We start from the raw sequence: 21,496 nt of genomic DNA on the forward strand, positions 1-21,496 counted from the left end.
TCTAATCAAAGACAGACGAGACTGTCAACTTTATAAATCTTAATTGTTATTAAATACCTGGTAACTGCCTCTGTGGCGCGGTCGGTAGTATATGCGACTGCGGTGCGAGAGGTCTCGGGTTCGAATCCTGGGTCGGGCCAAAAAGTCTTTTCTGAGATTTTCTGTTAAGAATTTCTTAGAGATTGCCCGGAGTTAGGAAGCTGAGGTCGAAGACCTCCGTGCCTCGGAGAGCACGTAAAGCCGTCGGTCCTGCGCCTGACCTCTCACTGGTCGTGTCGGTTATCCGTCCCACCAAACTATGAGAGTGATGGAATAGAGAGTGTACCTGTGTATTGTGCACACACTTGGACACTATAAACAAAGTCCTGCACAGATGGCCAGTTTCAATGAAACTGACCGCCGTAGCCGTATATCGGCTAGGAGGACATTATTAAATACCTGGTAAAAGTTACTTAAACAAAGCCGTTTTTGTTCGATTTACACTCTATTTCCTTATGCACGGATCATGTCTTTTTTTGAATTCCGTGTTCGTCCATGTACAGCCTAGTTTACTGTGCAATAAAGGTAATGGTTAATCGAGGCTGTGTGGGCTTGATATATTTATAGTTCTTGCCAGTTATGACTTCATCGCATCAACGATCAGTCGTGACATTTTTGTTGCGAGTCATAGCAGTTGTCCTCGGTACAGTAGGTATATACAACAATTTACTAACAAATACAGTTTACCATCATTTTGTCAATTTCACTGTGTGTAATACTACGGCCAAGGCCATCATTATCTTTTTTTTTGTAAACCACCATTTTAAGCAGAAATAGTCTGAGTAACCATCGGTCAGGTGGATCGAAGTGACTCAGCAGGGCAAATCATTTCTTATTTCCTGAACCACAAAACTAATTGTGTGTTCCATTAGTTCCGCTAGATACTAAAACTCTGTAATTTGACTATTGCTCCAACGCTGTGACACGGCCCGTGCCTGTGCCGTAGAAAGAACTCACACAAATGAAATTAATTATCTACTACTTCTCCAAGCTTCCTGCTTCCTGTCGCCTGAGGGCTTTATGAATTTTAAAAACGTTGGCGTTTAAATGTATCTGAACATAAATGCAGGTCACGTTTCAATTGCCTATTGTATTCGTTAAAGCTATAGTTCTTTTATGCCGGGTTCATCTCAACCTCAACGTAAGCTTCGTGATCTCAGTACTCTGTTTCCTATATACCAATTATAGTAATCCAACTGTGTATAATGGGAGCCTTGCAAAAATTCCATTCAATAATGTTTAGAATTAACTCGATCGTTTGACCATGTTAGTAGTTTCAAATGAATTATGCATTGATGTATAAGCATGTGATGAGGGGCAAGAATTATTTTTTCTTCGCCGCTGGTTGTCTCCCATGTATGGTCACAAGTGAATCACCTCTCGTCGAACATATCGAGTATATTCACTTGGAAACCAGCATGTGTTATTTGCTTTACGGTCGTGATCTTCGCTTTTTAGGTCGGCAAAGGATTTCCGTGAATTTGCGCCTTGGGTTCATACCTTATTTAACTATCTTTGTGTCCATTGTCAGTAAACAGCTGCTCCTTTGCAGGCTTTAACAGGTGACATTAATGATGTATTTAAAAAGTTGCACAGTGTTTATAAAACAAAAGCTATAAGATGGATAGTACCAGGTGCCAGCAGATGTAGGGCTACTCTACGATACCGTGACTCAAGACCGTCTGACCTATTAAAATGCCAAAACGTTCGCATTGAAGAATGCACCGACCGGTGTGTAATACTTGTTGATGTAATTAGCTAGCCACGCGATGTACAGTCAGCACCAAAAGTCGATGAACAGAATCAACTTAACAAAACACCTGTTCACAATAAAATGCCATAAGTTATAGTCGCAACTAGGAAACAAAATAGCCTGTACACCAGAAATTTACAAAATTCGTTAAACACGAGTATTTCAAAAGTATCTGTACACTAGTATTCCTAAAGTTGCTGTACACCAACAATCCAAATGTCGCTGAACATCGTTGTATCAAAAGTCACTAAGCAGCAGTAAAGACAAAATTATTAGTATATTTTGAACATTGCCGTGTGTTAATCTACTTTCGTCGCTTATGTTGTTCAGCTACTTTTGGGACAGTGCTTGCTTAACCTTAATAACGTATGTTAACACGTTAGAGCCCGGACCTCAATCCCATAGAAAATTTGTGGGCTCTTATGGTGCAAGCATGGGATTCCGATACACCACGCACCCGACAAAATATAATAGCTCATGCAACAGAAACTTGGGAGAGATTTAGAGGCCAAAATATTTGTCAAAATATGATAGGTAATATGCGCGAACGGCTCCAGGCAGTAATAGACGCGAATGGAGGCCATACCCGCTATTAATAAATTCTTATTTTTCAATAAAATTTTTGATTTTGCATTAAGATTTATATTATAACTAGCTGACCCGCGCAACTTCGCTTGCGTCACATAAGAGAGAATGGGTAAGAATTTTCCACGTTTTTGTAACACTTTTTACTGTTACTCTGCTCCTATTGGTCGTAGCGTGATGATATAAAATATTCTTTTTATTTCACGAAAAATATTCTCAAAATTATTTAATTATATCTCTTAATATAACGAAATCGCGCTAAGGCATATCCGCCATTAAAACAGTTGCCATGACAACGGAATTTTGTTAATTCAGTGTCATTATAATATTGAATATTCGCGACTTCGTTCGCCACCTGAATTTTCCCGGGAAATGCGTCATTTTCCCGAGGTAAAAAGTAGCCTATGTCCTTTCTCGGGTATCAAAATATCTCCATACCAAATTTCATGCAAATTGGTTCAGTAGTTTAGGCGTGATTGAGTAGCAGACAGACAGACAGAGTTACTTTCGCTTTTATAATATTAGTATGGATATCTAAAATATTTTCATTTGAAGTTTTGATTGTGCTTTTAATAAATAAATGATTACGATTTAAATCATACTTTTCTTCAGTACCAAATACTTTGTTCTAGATTAACACACGGCGACGTTAAAAATATACTTTGTTAACCTTATTTCATTAGAGTTATGTTTATGTTATGTTTCATATTATAGATTAATATGATTACTGACAATAAAATATAATTGTTTTGTGAATAAGTATTGAAATAGATACTAACGTGTTAACATACATTATTAAGGTTAAGCAAGCACTGTCCCAAAAGTAGCTAAACAACATAAGCGACGAAAGTAGATTAACACACGGCAATGTTCAAAATATACTAATAATTTTGTCTTTACTGCTGCTTAGTGACTTTTGATACAACGATGTTCAGCGACATTTGGATTGTTGGTGTACAGCAACTTTAGGAATACTAGTGTACAGATACTTTTGAAATACTCGTGTTTAACGAATTTTGTAAATTTCTGGTGTACAGGCTATTTTGTTTCCTAGTTGCGACTATAACTTATGGCATTTTATTGTGAACAGGTGTTTTGTTAAGTTGATTCTGTTCATCGACTTTTGGTGCTGACTGTACAATATTATAATTTATGCATTATTCAATAACATTGTTTTTAACTTCTTATACCCTTTAACACTCACGCGTCATATAATTTCCTTTACGTGATAGGAAATAACACAGACAACTCGCCATAACATTCTATTTTTAACTCGCATTCTTCCTGAGAAATTAGTTATAAAGTATAGTTATCATTTATGTAGTTCCGTTTACTAGGTTTAATTAAATCAATTTATACGCTTGCCATGTGGAACACTATTAGTTTTGCAAAGTCGTGTGTGTTGAGGATGTTCGGTTATTGAATATTTGCTACAAGCTATGCAAACGGCCTAAATACATATTTGGTGTTAGCTAGTTTGATCCATCACTCATGTGTCAAAATATAAACCACTTCGCCGTCTCTTTCGCACTCGTCGCTAAGTAATACTGTGAGTGGTGAGCCATAAGTTAGTGAATCGACTCAGTTGTGGAGGCGACGGCGTGGGCGCTCGACCTCAGGCTCTCGCGTGGGCTGCAGGTGCCAACGCACCTTTCCAGTTTCCACGCATCGACTGCTCCGAGTCTCCGATCCGAATCGACTTTAATCGACTCAGTTAACTGTTCACGATTGTTTTGCAACAACATCGAACCTTCACCCGATTTAGTAGATGATATCTCGTAATTTGGCCATTTTCTTATCAATCCTAGCGCTTTAGCAACTTCCTCAAGTGTAACCGTTTCTCTATACGTTGCATGTTCTATGGCAACAGCAATTATTTAGCCAGCAAAGACGCATTACGTTTGTAATCGCGTGTTAAGACCTTATTTAGTTCTTGATCCGCCATTATCCACATATACGACTACAAGAAGTAGGTATATGAAAATAGTTGCATTAAGTAGATACGAGTAAAGACATGAATGAATAACATTGCCCTTTGTTCTTTGGGGTCAAGCGAGTGCATTGCGGGTTTTGTCTGTTCAGCAAGCGTACTATGAATAAAACAATTCAATCTTGGTGAAGGAATGAGACGTTGAGGACAACATTCAGAACAGGTTAGCATTAAATCATTATTTGCTAATGATGCAATCACGTAATCATTCATGAAGCACTGCGTCTGCTCGTGAAAGCATCAATGATGTGGCGACGACCCGTCTAGTCTCAGAGTTACGCTCGAGCTGAGCTGCTTTGATGCAAAACTGCGATGGTTACACTTGACGATTATGAAGAAAATGCATTTTTGCGTTTACTAAGTCAACGGCAGTTCCTTCTGACATCTCTAGCATTACACACGTGTCATCACAAGAGAGAGTGAAATGTTAGTTCGCTAATTGCTCCCCAATTAACTAGTACGAATTGAGTGTAGAGAGTGGCCTGCCCGCTCCACTTGCTATATGTTATAACGTGGTGTATGAAAGTACTTAATAGTCGACTCTTTACGAGCGAAACGCTCCTCAAGTTTGCAAATTGAATGAGTTTGTTCACTCTGTTTATATTTTTATGCGTAGACTTAAGACTGCAATGTCAAGAATATACGTGCAAAAAGATTCTAAATACAATGAATTATAATAGTCCTACTGTGGCTTAGATGAGTATGAGTTAACTATCAACCATAGTTGGAACCAAGAGAACCAGCTTATCACAAAAATAACCATTGCGTAAAATCTAATCAAGACTTATCGATGATGTCCTACATACATTCAAACGTATGGTAAAACCTGTCTGATCCAAATACATTGCCCACCTGCTCCCTAGAACTGCTTTAAGGCATTCTTCACAAACGTGGTTGGAACCTTAAATATAACCCATTGAGGGCTGGAGGCGTGTTTTGAAAGTAAATACGTAGTAATAGAACTGCCTAATGAGTTCCACTGTATGGACGTGTTATACGCATACGTTTATAGCACCTGCACGCCTTAAATCGTGCCACTACTGACCAGATTTTATACATATACTTATATATTTTATGCACCAACGGGATTCCAAGTAAATAAGCAATGTTAATGAATACCTTACTGAATAATATTTGCATACATAATCGTAATGGTCGCTTTATATCTAATTGACATCAAAATATTTACATTTACAACGCCCGTGAGGTTTATCTTATATCCGCATAGCAGTAAACATCCGTGCATCTGAAGAAACAGAAGAATTGTACAAATATTTGGGCAATTTGGCTAAAACAAAATAGCTTTACGTGTTTCTACTATTATACAGAAAGCTATAGCCAACATTATACTATGGCCAATTAATACAAACATTTGTGCATATACCCAAACGCAAATTCCAAAAAGTTGTATATAATTTTGTATCAAATGTTTAACATGTGTGGGCTAGTTCCGCAATCCCGTTGAATATCGCACTATTAAGTTTCGAAGTCTAGTGTTCAAGTAATAGCGTATCGCTGGCTAGCATCATTATGTGTACAGTTTCGCGCACTGGAAGTCTACAATTGAGCTATAATAACAGACTTTTTATTTGTATACTCGACTAACTTTAGCTCGGAGTTCCGCTCGCGTGCTTCTCGGTTCCACCCTCTCGAAGATTTAACTGACTGGTCAGGTTAAAAACTGCGAAACTAAAGTCAAATACGAACCATTCAACAAGAGTTGTAGACTTCCTTAAAAATGTTTGTGAAATAATGAAGCTGGAAAAATAAAGTTTTTACAATCGCTAGAGTAAAACTATCGTTTGTGTCACAACAAAGAATTACTAAAAATCCGGTAATTGAATAATTCTCAAATAGAAGCAAAATATTATTAAAGTCTAAAGTATAAATGACTATTCAGAATTTGTGTTTGGGGCTCTTAGATCTTAGAAATATTAATCCACAGGAGTGCAATCCAGTGGATTAATATTTCAGCTTTTACTGCATCTAAGTAGAACTCCAAAGATATTTAATCTTATCCTTGCGCAAGCATCTTGCAAATTGTAGCCAGTGCCATTAATATTAAAATGAACCTTTGTTGTTGCTAAAATATTATTAAGATCGGTTGAATATTGCAGTAGAATAAGATTAACGCTTCTGGCTCAGTCCCCTGTGAATTACAGGTGTCGTAGGCGGTTACTGTTTATTTAAACTAGGTGGCCTATTTGCCTCGTTTTTAAATGATGCAATTAAAAAATATACCTATCTAATTTTCGTAATAGAGAAATAAACGAATTAATTTAGCAATCGTTTTTAGGCAGTGTCATCAATTGATGACTCATCGATTTGTGATTGATTCCCAAGCTGATGAGACTTTCTAGTATTATTAATTTAAATGCAATTGAAAACTGCCCGTTATCTGCTCGTAGGAGTAGGCCCAAATTCAAATGATTGTCTTTCGTGATTGATTAAATATTTCATTAATCTTCATTCTTGAACGGCAATGAACGTTAAATGATATTAGTAGATGAGATAATATTTTGTACACCAACGCGTGTCAGTCAAAGTGAATGATCGACTGTGCGACAACTAACATCCGAATTAGAATTACGATCGTGAATGAATGCCTGGCTGTCACAGTGGTTTGTTAGCAGGCAATAAATGTTAGGCCATAATTCTACGTTCTAGAACTAGTACTTACATGTGCCACTTTCTAAAGGTAGTTGTAGTTAATTACTTAGAAGATCGATTGCATACAATTATCAAGTTGCTACTTCCGCTCTTATCTTCGACCTGTGTTAATCCCTTTCTAAAGGGTGTTTCTATAACCTGTGTAATTATGCTATCATCCACTATGAAACACACTTTTATCTCGATCTCGACATTCACGACTTCCTTTTAAATCAGTTACACCAGTTGTTTACTGTGACATTTCGATCTCGACCGTCCAAGTGGCTTCCTATTTGGGAGTGTCTCCGTGCATGTACTATTTTTATCCGTGGCGGCATGCGACGGCACGCGCCTCGACCTTTCAGCTTTATGATTTGTCGACATTCTGATACTGTTATTGATAGTAGCACATCTCCCTTGCCTTCCTCGTGTTCAACCAATGTTTAAGACACACATTTTCTAATAATGTTACCGCTTTGAACGAGTTTTATTTTCGTTTTGTAACGTTGTCTGGAAGGGGTTTAATGCAACTCTTTGATCGTAAATGATAAAATGTCATGTTGACGACTGATGTTTGTGTGTAATGGATTGCACCGAATATTTCAGTTATGAATTTACAATACAACCGGTTGTTCGTTGTAATAATATGAAAGAACTGGCCATTTAGACCGTTCATGTGTAGTTTACATAAAATTTATGAGAGTACCTGAAAATGTCAGCACTGTTACGGTAACGACAAGCACGTAGATGTATAAAAGCTCTTAAAGCCTTCAATTATTTCCCTTTTAGCTTTATTAGAGAGTTGTGTGATTAACAGAACCGGCACCGAGGTATTATTAAAAGCTATTTTGAATATCTTTTACAAAATCTTGATTCGTGTACATGGTGGGTGTTATTAAAATTCTACGAGCACAATCACAACGGATTTCTCATCGCGATGCGTTTGCATGTTTAACTATTAGTTTACAGTAAATTAATAACAGAGAGTGATTGGTCGCGTGCGTGCTTTCACACATGCATGTCTAATGGGATGTTACCGCAACGAGACCCTCATCAGTCTCAGTTTTACCAAGAACGTATCAATCGCAATTGACAATACAGATTGATGAACTCACGAAGCAATTTGAACCAACTTAACCGCCCAACTCGTCTTGTTGCTAGTGGGTATGGGTTACCATCAATCAGATATTGACAATTACACCTGCTATTATGAAAGTACACCCATGCAGTTACTTCATCTCCAATTTTCCGCTTAAATTGGTTTATATCCACCTTGACATTGTACTTCAATACTTTAAGACGGTACTCTCAAAGTCATACTTTATGACATCATAATGTGATGTAAGTTTTATTATAAGCTTGCAAATTATGTTTTACGGTATGAAGCGTGTGGTACTAGTATGTTATTCATGATATAACATACATACGTATCAAAATGTACTTTCCAAGGCCCACTGTTATGTGTTTATTCAAAGTTATATTCAAATAAATAGAACAGTTAAACAGCGGGTTTCAAAATAGTGTCGTCTGTTCAAACCGTCGCTTTAAATTCTCATTAGCTACTGTTTACTACTGGTTTTGTTGTTAATTCATTGACTGCTTTGTATCAATGGCTGACTTACTGAGACAGGATCGTTGAGGATTATGTTAAGTAGTTGAACTAATACGAAACAGTGGAGGAGCAAAGATATAGTGAGACCTAAACTTAGCTTTTGAACCTTACTCACTCTAGAATTTGTTGTGATGAGTGAGTGATCTGTTCGAAAATGGTAAGCCTTGCGATGGAACGAGACGATGTCAGTCCCCTGTCGCAATATTTACTTTCGGTCGAACAGTGATTGAAGGCTCTGCCTCCGACTCCGCCGTTGGTCTATCACGTCAACCAATCTTCAAACTTAATAACAGCCAGAAATCTTTCACAAAACACCAATGAGTGATGATAGCGAACAGCTCAAATTAGGACAAGGACCCACTTCGGTTCCACTTATTGATCAACGCGATCACAATAAGCGGACGTTGCCATAACGTGCCAGTGGCTGACAGTGAACAATAATTGTGACAATCGACAGCCGACAACTGGCTCAATGGACACTCAGTGCTATCCGCAATTATTACATCGTTAACCACTTGATGACGACCCGTTGATATACCCATAATTTATCATCGTTCAATGATGTTGCACGTCATATATCTTGCAGTAAAAACTTCACGTGTTAGATTGTTATTAGTGGGTTTCTCCATTTTGTAAATGTCATTGAAGAATGGGAACAGAAGACTGGACTAGGATTTAAAACCACAAGGTCCGTTGTTCGTTTTACTGTAAATCTTGCCTAGTAGACACTTCCCTTGGCATTGTTCCAGTCACCTCCCTGGCTATCTGGGTTTCCTTTGTCTAGGTCGTTATTCCTTAGTCAGTCAGTCACCCGCACCCATTCTTGTAGCTTTTTTTCTCTATCTTTAACACCTTGAGGTTCATTCTTAAGAACTGTAGAATATACAATTCTTTTTCATATTTATACCTTTGCAAATCCATGCTTTATTACATATGCTAATTTCTTCTTATTAACGACGAACCACATCAAGTTAGCTGAAACAACAAAATATTATCCCACTGTGATATTACATCATCATTCGTGTTTACCATAGCTGAAGGCTACTAACTATTAATTCCTATGTGTGTTGTGTCAATCAATAAAGTAGTAAATGGGTCAAGTTTGTATGACTATAACTTATAAGTATGTTGTTTTGTTGCAGTCTAAACAACGGGCGTCAATCAAATGGCTGTTGTCGAAGGCGTTCAACAACAGGGTCCCGGATAACCTGCAGGAGCCGTTTTATAGAGATCATGAGGTAAGCACAGCCTTTTTAAGCACAAATGACCCGATTTATTATTTTCAAATAAGTTTATCTAGTCTCCAACGCGCACTAAAACATTAATATTTATACATTTCGGGTGGACAATTACGATAGGTCTGATCGGGGTTCCTCTGGGAATACCAGAGGAGATCCTGGCGAAGGAAGTGAAGGTGGAGTTTTATTTAGAAGCCTGCCTAGAAATAACAGATGTTTCTAAGTAACCAAACAATCCTGTCTCAGTCAGTACTGAAGATACTATACAGAAACAGGCTGTTAACCAATATCCATGATTTTAGCCTAAGAGCAATAGATCAATCTTCCTTTCCTTTGAGATACTGGCCACCTTTCTTGTAATTCAATCCGCCAAATATGTAACTTGACATCACATTTATGGCATTTCTAGTCCAGAGAGGTGTTATTGTACGAAATTATGTGGTTTCAATACATTTTATTTAAGTACTTAGGCATGAGGTAGACATAAAAATTACTTCCAAAGTTTACAAACAGAGCTAAAATGCATTTCAATTAATTTTATGACTTCTTGCGACGATTAAGAGTCTAAAAAAAGAACGTCATAATGTTTTGATAACTTCGGAATGATGTCATCATTTAATTTTGGTCAGCTTATGTTGTATTTATGTTAATTATGTCCTTGGCGATATATTACCTTTGTTATGAATCCCAAACAATTCGTTTTTCACGCACAGTTGTCTGAAATGACGTATCAGACAGGTGTCGATCAAACTCAATACTTAATATTATAATAAACGAATAAAAATATTACTTTACTTACATTATTATACTGGTAACTAGTACCTTGGCAACCGTTGGACGATTTTCTGCAAATTTCTGACTATACTGTGTGAAAAAAAAATTACAGTATCTGGGATAATTAGCCATGGTTATTTGCGAAATATATTTTGATTACTTCAATATGTTTTTAAACTATAGTTTTTCTCTTCGTATAATGATAAGTATTTCGTTGTTTCGCTTCTCCTTCTGTTAATCGTAACCAATAAATCAAAAAGATAGTTTAAAAATTCTTTCATAAAACTTATGACGGGCTTAAATCTATAGCCATTAATCTTGCGGATTCCTAACTCGTCTATTCTAAATCTCTTTGTCACTATAAAACTATGGTACGGTATAATTTATGATCAGCTTCTTTATAGTCCGGTCAAATTAGACCAAAAAATCAGTAAACCCACGACAAATTCAGGGGAAGCTGAAAATTCTTAAAATTGTTTAAATTATAATTATAAACATTGTCTTAAAAGTCCCAACCGATCCCATGTAAGGAAAAAAATTTAGCGGGGTAATAAGGTCCAAAAAATGAGTTTTTCGCGATTTTCTTGAAAACGGTAAGTTTTATCGCAAAATTACCCCAGACATAATTTGTAGATCAGGGAATTTCCTATAAAAAAGGTATCAATAATTTTTTCCCTAAAAGCCACCGCTTCTGAGATATAACGATGCAAAAAATTGCGAGCGTCATAATACACTCATACACTACTTCAACTTGCTTTAGCAATTATAATATTAAAAGAAGTTGAAATCGATGACATCATGGATGCTGATTTAATAATTAATATCGAAAATATAGTAGATAAAATTTTTTCATACAATGATATTGAAAATGATGAAATATCTGGAGCTTTACTTAATAAACTGAATCAAAAACTTAAGGATTATGAGGAACGAGGACCAACAGCGAAACTTTGGATTCAATATTTTTATATGGTTTCAATTCTTAAAGAGTTTTTAAGAGCTGAACGTATGGGGGATTGGAAAGCTCATTTAAACTGCGTCAAAGAAATGCTTCCTTACTTTAACGCGTCTGGACATTTTCCGTATGCTAAGTCTGCACACCTATACTTGCAGGATATGCTACAATTAGAGAATTTCATAGATCCTGAAGTCTATAAAAAATTTTCAGAAGGATTCTTCACTGTGAGACGTTCAGACAAATTAAGCTGTGGCACTTCAACGGACATGGTAATTGAGCAGTCTATGATGAAAGCTATGAAGACAGATGGAGGTATTGCTCGAGGAAGAAGCACAAAACAGAGTGTCATAAGTAAATGGGTTTATAGTATGCATGCAATGAATACAGTTTGTGAAAAATTAGAAGATCTGGCTAATGTTAGGATGGATACGACCGAGCAGCATGTTGATGCAAGTGATTCACGAGTAAAAAAAGATGCTAAAGACTTACGAAAACTTTTGGAATAGTTCTCAATACATAATCCTTTTCCAGAGGTTTTGCATCGTTATATCTCAGAAGCGGTGGCTTTTAGGGAAAAAATTATTGATACCTTTTTTATAGGAAATTCCCTGATCTACAAATTATGTCTGGGGTAATTTTGCGATAAAACTTACCGTTTTCAAGAAAATCGCGAAAAACTCATTTTTTGGACCTTATTACCCCGCTAAAATTTTTTCCTTACATGGGATCGGTTGGGACTTTTAAGACAAAGTTTATAATTATAATTTAAACAATTTTAAGAATTTTCAGCTTCCCCTGAATTTGTCGTGGGTCAAATGTCTAAATTGACCGGAGTATTAGTGGGTGTTTATCTTTGTGTTAGGCGTTTAAGCCTGACAGCTATTTAATGACAAGAGTATGGGTAGCAAATTCAACGTAGTTTCGAGAGACTCATACCTAACTTCAATTTAGTTAGCTAGGCTATAATAGAACGGTTATACATGAACCGCATGTTACGTAGTTAATTTAAACTCCACAGAGGATACTCGGGCATGTGCCACTCACATGACATAACAGCGACAACAAACAATTAGGACTTCAACTAGCTAGGATGCTATATAAGTAAATGTGAAAGGAGACCGTCTACCACTGTCCTTACGATACTTATTCGCTAAAAGATGTCCCAACACTCGCAAATAAATCAATCTTTCTCGAATTATCGAGGTGAAGTTTACAAATCTGCTATTTAGATTAGTGTCGGATTTTGCATTTTGTAACAGACGAAACGTAACTCCTTCTATTTGCTAACTTTACTATTGCCCCGATATTTTCGATTGAGTTTTATTTACGGACTGTTTGTTACGCCTGAATATGGCGTTCGAAATAAACGTTTTTTTTTTGTTTTGTTCTGAGAATTTATCATCAGTCAATATAAGCCTCGCACGTCAGAACGGTGGTCAGTTGTATTGACATAGAAGTCTTCCATAAACGGGTACAATGAAAAAGTGGACTGCCGTGTTCATTAGACTCGGTGAGAGGATTAATGATGGTAATAAAACGTTGGTAAACAAGCCAATGTTACTACTAGCCTCGATCTGATGTTTCTTTACTACCGGTGCGGTGGTTTATTCCTGTTAGAATCGTGACCTGGATTGATAGGAGGTGCTCATAGCCAGTTTTCACGGATTGGTAAAGAATGTCTGGGTTAAGCAACGCTTGGCGCGGTCATTCCATATATGGGTGACCGCATAGTGATATTAGAACTAAACGTCTTCGTGTTTCAGAGAGCCCGTTCAAAGTTGGACCCAATAGTTATCTATTAAGATATCAGTCGCAAATCCATGTCAAAGGCCTTCGACCGGCTGCAATAACTTTGACGCAACATACGAGAAAACAATAACCAGGATCGATTAGTATATTAGACTAGTTACCTATACACAGATGATAATCTCAGAACAATTTGTTCTGAGTTGTCAATGGTAGTATGTGCGAGTGCTTTCACCTACACGGTTCACTTGCACGGGCAAGAGCCGATCACTCGTCACTCGTTAGTGAAGACACGTACACATCGTCTCGTAGTGTCTTACTAATTGTTTTATTGTTACCTCTTGTAGTATTATTATTGTCTTTACAGTACCATGAACTTTGGTTCTATGGCGTACGTGAGTAGATTACTGGTACCCATTTTGATTCCTTCTCCCGAAATGTTATGGCATTTTTTTATATAAAATACTCTATAGCAGCCAGGAATTTGGTAACATCTAAGCGGGAATGGGCTAGATAGATGTTACAATGTTAAGCGAAAAGTCGTGAACTGTAAAAAGTGCCTAAGAAACTATGCTATTCATATAGTCTCTAACAGCTGTTCCTTAGTCAATTAAACCCGCGGAAGTCGAGGAGTCATTTACTCTTGGCAAATGGTCTACTATACTGAATAATGACCCACATATTTTCAAAACATCAATGAACTATCCCACATTATTATGTAAGGAGAGTGTGTGTTTACATGTTAGGAGTAAACACAGGAATTGCTGGACCCGTTCCAAGTATTCCGACATCGTTAGAAAGCTACATTTTTCCCGACTTAGATATAGAGGTTATCAAATTATACCGTGAATTAAGTCGTACTAGTATTACTAGTTTTCTAAAGAATAATATACTTAACTACAATGTGAATACATATATTATGATTCATTAATCAGGTTCCCAACATCAGCATAGGCAAATCAAAAAATATTTTTAGTACAGGTAGAATGACCTCAACAAAAAAGTAAGACAGGTTTAGGCTGTTTATTATTTTTTATTGCAATACAATCGAGTCTGTCACGTTTATAAACACGTTTATGTGAGCATAGAAGGTATTAAAAAATACTAATTAAATTCACGACCTATAAAACTTTGGTCTTCTTGTGGTGAATGGTCAACCTAATGCCAAATTAGCGTTCAAAGCCTTAACTTTATAATAGCATTGTGTTACAGCGAGCCCATTCATTCACACTATAGTTGTATCTTGTGTATTAATTCTTCAACAACACGCTATAAATTCATGTTATCTCCAAAATGTATTCGGTGCAAGCACAACAAAGATCTTTCACTGCTGATTAAAGGTCGTTGCCCCTAAACCCGGTCAATGTTTATGTATTTCTTCAATTCATTTACCACTTACTTGGTTAAATTAGTTTGTTAATACCATTTTCCAAAGCTGTAGTTTGGCAATATTAAAAAGCTTTCAGTGACAAATAAAAGAGAAATACAGACCATTTGCATTGTTAAACACAGGACAAAATTACGTTTACATCAGAGCCTGTTATCGGCTCCTCAAGTGTCAAATTTCCTGACAAAAGTATTCAACACTATGCCATAATCTTACCTAAAATCTCCCTATCTTTTGTCGCGCTCAAGCTTTTATAGCGTATCTTGGAAATACAAGGAATGTGTGACACAAACAACTAAGGAAATATTCTATTCAATGAATTCTAATACCTTGAGCTATACTGCTTTATGTTATTAACATAAATAAACGGCTTTAATAGACGTTTCCTCCGTTTGTGAACGTTCTATATATTCCTGTTGCTTGTCTTCACTCGTTCAACATTCAAGAATAATAAACACATTGGAGACTGTTTATTTGTTCGATTTTATAGTCATTACTTTACTCATATTGAACAGATTATATTGTACATAAAGTACATTAAGTTCATTCATGAATATTGAAATTACTTAAACCTTTCTTTCACATAAATAAAATGCGTTTTTCTATTTACAACGTTTTCACTCATCTCGCAACTGATTCTCGAATGCAGTCAGTACTATGCACAAGATCTGCTTCATACTCACCGATTAGTCCATGTATGTCCTTTTGAGGCCACCTTACCTTGCACTCCCATTTACGTCTTAACTATAAATATTTTTTAGCAATATCCTTCGATCACTTGTGACAGAATAAAATAGACGCCATAGCATTTCAAAACGTAATGGAGTGTCATATTACACAATTATTAAAAATTTTCATTATAGTATGATGTCATTTGGCCTGAGCTTTACATCGAATTGCTTTTAATAAAAGTGCAATCAGATACAGTACGAATAGGAACGGTTACATAAAGTAGATTAGTTTCCCTCGTAGGCTTGTCTGACAGTACAAAAGAAATTGCCTACCGACTGCGGTGGATCTACCGACCGCTTGCAGGATTGACCTTTCAGTGAAATATAGGGCTGCTGGTTTGAATTCTAATATTTTACCTGCTCATTTGTAGAACTTGGCTGTTATTTATATGAATTTTACTACTGGCTTATATCAATTGGGGTTAAGGCAAGTGAAAAGTACATTCTTTATTATACTTTTCCGACTTAGTTAGATGTCTATCTTCAAAGGGTTATGCAAAGATACCTAATGGCAGTTTTGAAAAATAGTTTAACAAAACTGGACAACCGGCAATCGTAAAAGTATTCAACCGGAAGAGCCAAACGTAAACTTGTCCCGGCAGCCGGACATTTGCCAACCCTAAGTCACTACCCTTTTTTGTTAGTCTACCTCCTGTAACGAGTTGTTCTGCTTATCCTATTACATTTTATTTCCAACATTTTCTGCTATTGCTTGTCAAATGAAACGAACAAGTTTTTAATTACTCACTCACCTGTATTTATCTATTACTAAGTAGAAACTGGAGGTAATTAAGTACGACAAAAAAAAAAAAAAAAAACCATTGACACGAAGAAGACGACTCACCTGTTTCTGCGACTCTATTAAAAATCCATAACTTCGATTTCCTTGTACGGAATTGGCCAAAGCAATGTTGAGCAAATATTTTTTTCGTACGGCTCCAGATAAGACTGGTTTATCGGTTAATGTTAGTTATGTAATTTTGATACGGTTGTTTCGACATCTGAGCCTGAACATTCAATACCTTTTTCTTATTATTTATTCGATTGCTCAACAGTAATGTGTTCTTATCGGCAATTTCGTCCAATAAGTTGGTATCAAATATTTAAAAAATAAAATGCGAAAAGTAGCAAAAATGTACTCTTCCTAGAATAAACAGTCTATTCCGTTTCGCGTATCATCTGCTCATAATTGTTAATCGATGTTGTTTTCAACGCAACCCTTCATAACCCATTTGTATCAGCTGTCAGCAGCATTCGGTAAGGCCGCCCTTGAAATAAAAGTTCAGACCGAGCATGGTATAATATTGATCCGCACCATCCCGCCACAGTTGCTTGGGGTTGGTTACTAGTGTCACGCGAGCTTTCGTTACTGAAGAATTGTTCTGGGAGTGCCCATAGTAATTACACCCATATGAGTCAGTTTTATCAAGTGCTGGTGTTGTGGACGTTATGGCCGTGATGAGGAAAAAACGTAAACATAAAAACGTAAGGCAATACGCTGTTCTTTTCACTTGATTTCACAAATGTGTGTCAAGATTTCAGAAAGGATCTGACCTATTTGAATTTTAACAGTTCAAATTACCATATTGTTGTTGTCGTTTTATGATATCAAATCAAAACGATTGAATACTTTCAAGATTTCAAGGTCTTTAACTTATTTCTGGTATCTTGACGTTTTATGTAATCCCAGCTTAGTTTTTCTTTTCCAAACAAAATGGCTACGGTAATATTTACACGAAACAATTGCGGTTTGACCTCTCTGCCCCAAATTATGGTAGCAACTTTAGATTAAACATGTTGGCCGAGTTTTTCTGTTCATTCCTTAAATATTCGTCTTAATTTGTCATGATAGTTGAGGCTGAACGTAGCCGAACTTTGTACGGTATCGATCTTTACAAAACTCGTCTTTTAGTTAAAGTCAACATCTGAAAGAAACCTACACGGCAGAGTTATGTACGGGGGTGTGTCACTTTGTGTTACGTGATTAGGCCATTGTCTACGCGCTCTTATTCAGATAGGAGACCATTGACTTGCAGTAGGATAGTTTACAAACGAGGATAATGGCTATTTAGAAATGAGGCTCAGATAAACGTTTTGTAATAGATAGTGACACTTATTAACTTTAATGGTATTTATCACCACAACGAGACTGTGAACTCCATTGAGCAATCACAGCCGTACACATATCTTCTAAAGAGAATTAAATGGACATAAGATCATGATTCGCTTTGTCTGATCTCCTTTCTCCGATGATTTCTAAGAAGCTGTTCATTTATCACTGATGGTGGTACGACGGATGTCCATTAACGATTGTTGTTGCAAACGAGTTCAAGGACCACTATGTTTGGATCGGATATATCCGTACTTAGGGCCATGGGAACACTGAACTGCAATGTTCTCTTGGGATACATTCACATTATTTCTTGGACATCCTTAATATTTAAATAGATATAAAATAAAAATGGGTTCTCCAATATCGACTGTTTTTATTGGACTGAGTTACTTATGAATGAATACAGTCACGTATTACGTGCAAGATAATATAAAAACTGCGTATAGACTAACAACATAAAAAATCTAGAGCAGTTGAAAGTTGTAATAGATAAAGAATAATAAATGAACGTAATGTTATCTCTGAATTAATAATTTGGTTCGATATAAATACTAAAGTAAGCCGTACAAACTCAAAGCAAAATAAAATGAGTTTACCATCCTGTCTTTTCAATAAGTTTCACGGTTCATTTGAGTAATGTGTAATAGCAATAATTTAATTCTATCGTCCGAATTAACTATTGTTTGCTAATATCTATGTTAGATAACTGTTTATTGAATGCGTGGGTGAATCGGCGACTGAAACGCGTATTGCTCCAGACAGCGCAGATGCTCCCGCGAGTTTCTTGTAGAGTCAGCCGTTCGAGTTGGTTGAACCCTATTCAAAGGTTATTCGGACGATATTGCTTTGTTTTAAAGGTCGCCCTACCAGACATTCGTAAAAAGGTGACCAGCTATTATTAAAGCCTACGTTTTCTATACATTTTATAAGTACAGTCGAACAATAACTTCCATTTCCTGGCGATTTCCTGTACACATAAAACTCCCAAGGTAATAATATCGCTATGCAGTGTTATATTCTTTACGTTAGTTATTGTGGGACTATTCCCTTTTCTTAACTCTAGTGCAAGTACTTGGGGTTAGTGATTTAAGATTGCTATACAAAAGTTAATGTCCCTTTGAAATAGTGTAATACGCGGCGTTCTGGCTCATCTAAATTGTCTCAAACCGATTTCCACTTCGAAAATATTCCCTAATGAGCGCACATTCATCTGACTGTAGCGCTACCATAGTCCTGCTTTTCGGGATATACCAGTGAAATACGAAAAATCTCGGATAGTCAAGGACATAAGGTAGAAATTGGAATGTGCGTGTATACGAAAAGAGAGCAAAACGTAAAATTGTCGCGTCGCTTTAAAAATAGTCATCGTCGTTTCCGCCTTTGGGAAACTGGTGATCTTTTGTTCTTTTCACCGGTGACTAGTGACTCAGCTGGTTTTATTATACATGGATAATGTTTTTCCGGATTTATTTTAGTATTCGTTTCGTCTATAACGTGGGATGTTCGTAGGGGTGGCCAAAAATATGAATCATTTTAAGTTTTCGTAATGTTTGGGCCTAATAGGGACCGGATCTGTCGCCGTTTTTTCTGGCAAAATGATACATGTTTGTCATAACACATAGGTTATTTTAACACTGATTTATATTCGGTTGACTCGTTGATTGCCATTCTGATTGTACTATGTGCGAATTGTGAATACAAAATATTGTCTTTCAATAGTTATTGTTTCCAATCCAAGTCGACGACCTTTTTGTGGCGGCATGCGTTTGTTAAACGGTGGACTAGGTTTCAATTTCCAGGTTGACACGCTTCGCTGACTTTTAAGGATATCCATCAAAGCGAAAAGAAGAATATCTGTGTCAAATACCATCGAGACGCTATTGAAATACTTCGACCCTAAATTTCTATTTTGGATCTAGATTCGATTAGATTTTTCATTTATTCAGATGCGTTGAAGGACTTAACAATACAATGTCATCATTTCAGTGTATTTCAAAACTTCTTTTTTAATATCTGGAGATCTTACCAGAGTTTAATAAACAGAAGCAAATTATTTTTTCAAGTCTTTGGACAGCTATCTGTTGTAAACTTGACTTCAAATAATATCTAGTTATTCATGTGTATTATATATAGAAACCTGTATGACCACATTCAATTATCGTTTCGCACATGTTCATTTGTATTCAAAATATTTTGTTAAATCGTAATCATTTGCATATCGTTGTGTTACGACTTTATTATATGATATTGGCAAACTTAACAGTATCATTAAGATAGCTAAAAGAAATTAGTTATTACAGTAATAGTCCGTAGTGCGATAAGTTTTGAAACATATGCGCAGATTCAAGAATCCATTGGGTTTCTTTTATATTTGTAGTATACTCTTTTCCATTATCTTCGTTACGGTTAAGGAATCAATAAGTAAAAGTGCTCAGGACACCTCGGGAGTATAGTATCTATCTTTGTTTATCCTAATACAAACTTGATCAAAATATTCCGTTATATAGATAAATAATTATGTACTCTTAATAAACAATCCTCACGTTTTTATCCACAACTTGTAATTGTGTATCAATGAATGAATGAGTCAGAACTATTACTGTTCGATATCTGTTTCATACAACGTGCGTATAACTCTACATCGGTACAACGATTTTATGATTCATTCACAGGTATAAATGATCTGTTGATCTCATTATGTGTGTTCAATATCGAATAAGATGTTATGAGGAGCTGTGATGTTCGTTCATTTAATTCCGCTTATGAAACGTTCGTGTTTGTTTTGTACCACATTTGCGGTGCGATGCAAATGTAGCTGACAATTTTGCATACGATAAACGAGTTTCTTATAAGTAATGTTGGTAGTTCTTGATATCAATACTCAATGTTTTTGCCTTCAAAACTTATTTTCCACTTCATAAGTTAGTTTAACTTTTGTTACAATGTCAGGAACAGAAAATTGCTGCACGTGAACGCTCTATTAGAAGAAGAATTTCTACTTGAGGTTTCGAACGCTGGAGGCAATTTGTCGTAACGCCACGCCCACCGGACACCGCAGATATGAGTGAATTGAACAAAATGTGAGAAATACAGATTAAACAGTGGTATTTTGTCGCCGGCTGTCGGCGCCTTTCTCCTTGACCCGTGCCCAGACACAGTCGTGCGACTGCCGACTTGTCGAAGTCTCGTGCGTCTTTTTGTCGTGCCGTTCTCGCCGCTTAATTATGGGCACGCCAGGTTAGAATGTGCTCGGCTGCCTCATCGGAATTGTTAATAAGGGTTTACGAGTATATTTTATTAATATGTCTTATGTAAATTAAGATATGAATAGGTGCAACTGAGGCGGGAATCTGAATAGCCTCGAGATATGCCTTCTTAGCATCTGTGAGATACCTGCCTTTAATAATATCAAGCGGATATTCACCTTCCGCGCTTGTCGCCCGAGGTTCATCAATCTGTGGAAATGCTTATTACCTTACTCGTGTGAAACTTACGTTTTTTGATCAATTCCCATTATTGAAAAAACTAATGCCCTGTAATCCTAAGAAATACCGAGTGCGTCACATCCCGTCAAACTTCTATTTTCTCCTAGTCAAAATGTGTGAACGAGCCCTAAGAGCATTTATCACGATTGTTAAAAACAGGATCTTATAATAGTTTTCACTTTATACCTTCTGTTGGTTTAGGAAGATTCATTATACAGGTCATTGAGGTCGAATAGAATCCACGATTCTACTATCAAGAGATCGTAACACACTTTACAGTTGCCGTTGCTTCTAAAACCGATCGTAAATTTTAATGCAGTCTTGAGAAAACAGTTTTAGCCATCGTTTTGGTTATCCGATATTACGGAAAATAGGAACATTTGCATATAAAAGGAAGCAGCAGTTTAAACAACATTACTTTAAAGTACCTATGTAT

At 36.5% G+C, this 21,496-nt stretch overlaps 1 protein-coding gene across 15 annotated transcripts in view; it reads left to right on the plus strand.

The window, feature by feature from the left end:
* Patronin (calmodulin-regulated spectrin-associated protein patronin) overlaps positions 1-21,496 on the plus strand; it is a 65,141-nt gene that overhangs the window by 12,094 nt on the left and 31,551 nt on the right. For all 15 annotated transcript variants that reach the window (XM_076136613.1, XM_076136612.1, XM_076136621.1 and 12 more), the window contains exon 2: positions 9,771-9,866. In XM_076136613.1, the coding sequence (XP_075992728.1) occupies positions 9,771-9,866 (96 nt within the window). The remainder of the gene's footprint in view (positions 1-9,770; positions 9,867-21,496) is intronic.

This window comes from Anticarsia gemmatalis, chromosome 3 (genome assembly GCF_050436995.1).
Source record: "Anticarsia gemmatalis isolate Benzon Research Colony breed Stoneville strain chromosome 3, ilAntGemm2 primary, whole genome shotgun sequence".
Classification (NCBI taxonomy): Eukaryota; Metazoa; Arthropoda; class Insecta; order Lepidoptera; family Erebidae; genus Anticarsia; species Anticarsia gemmatalis.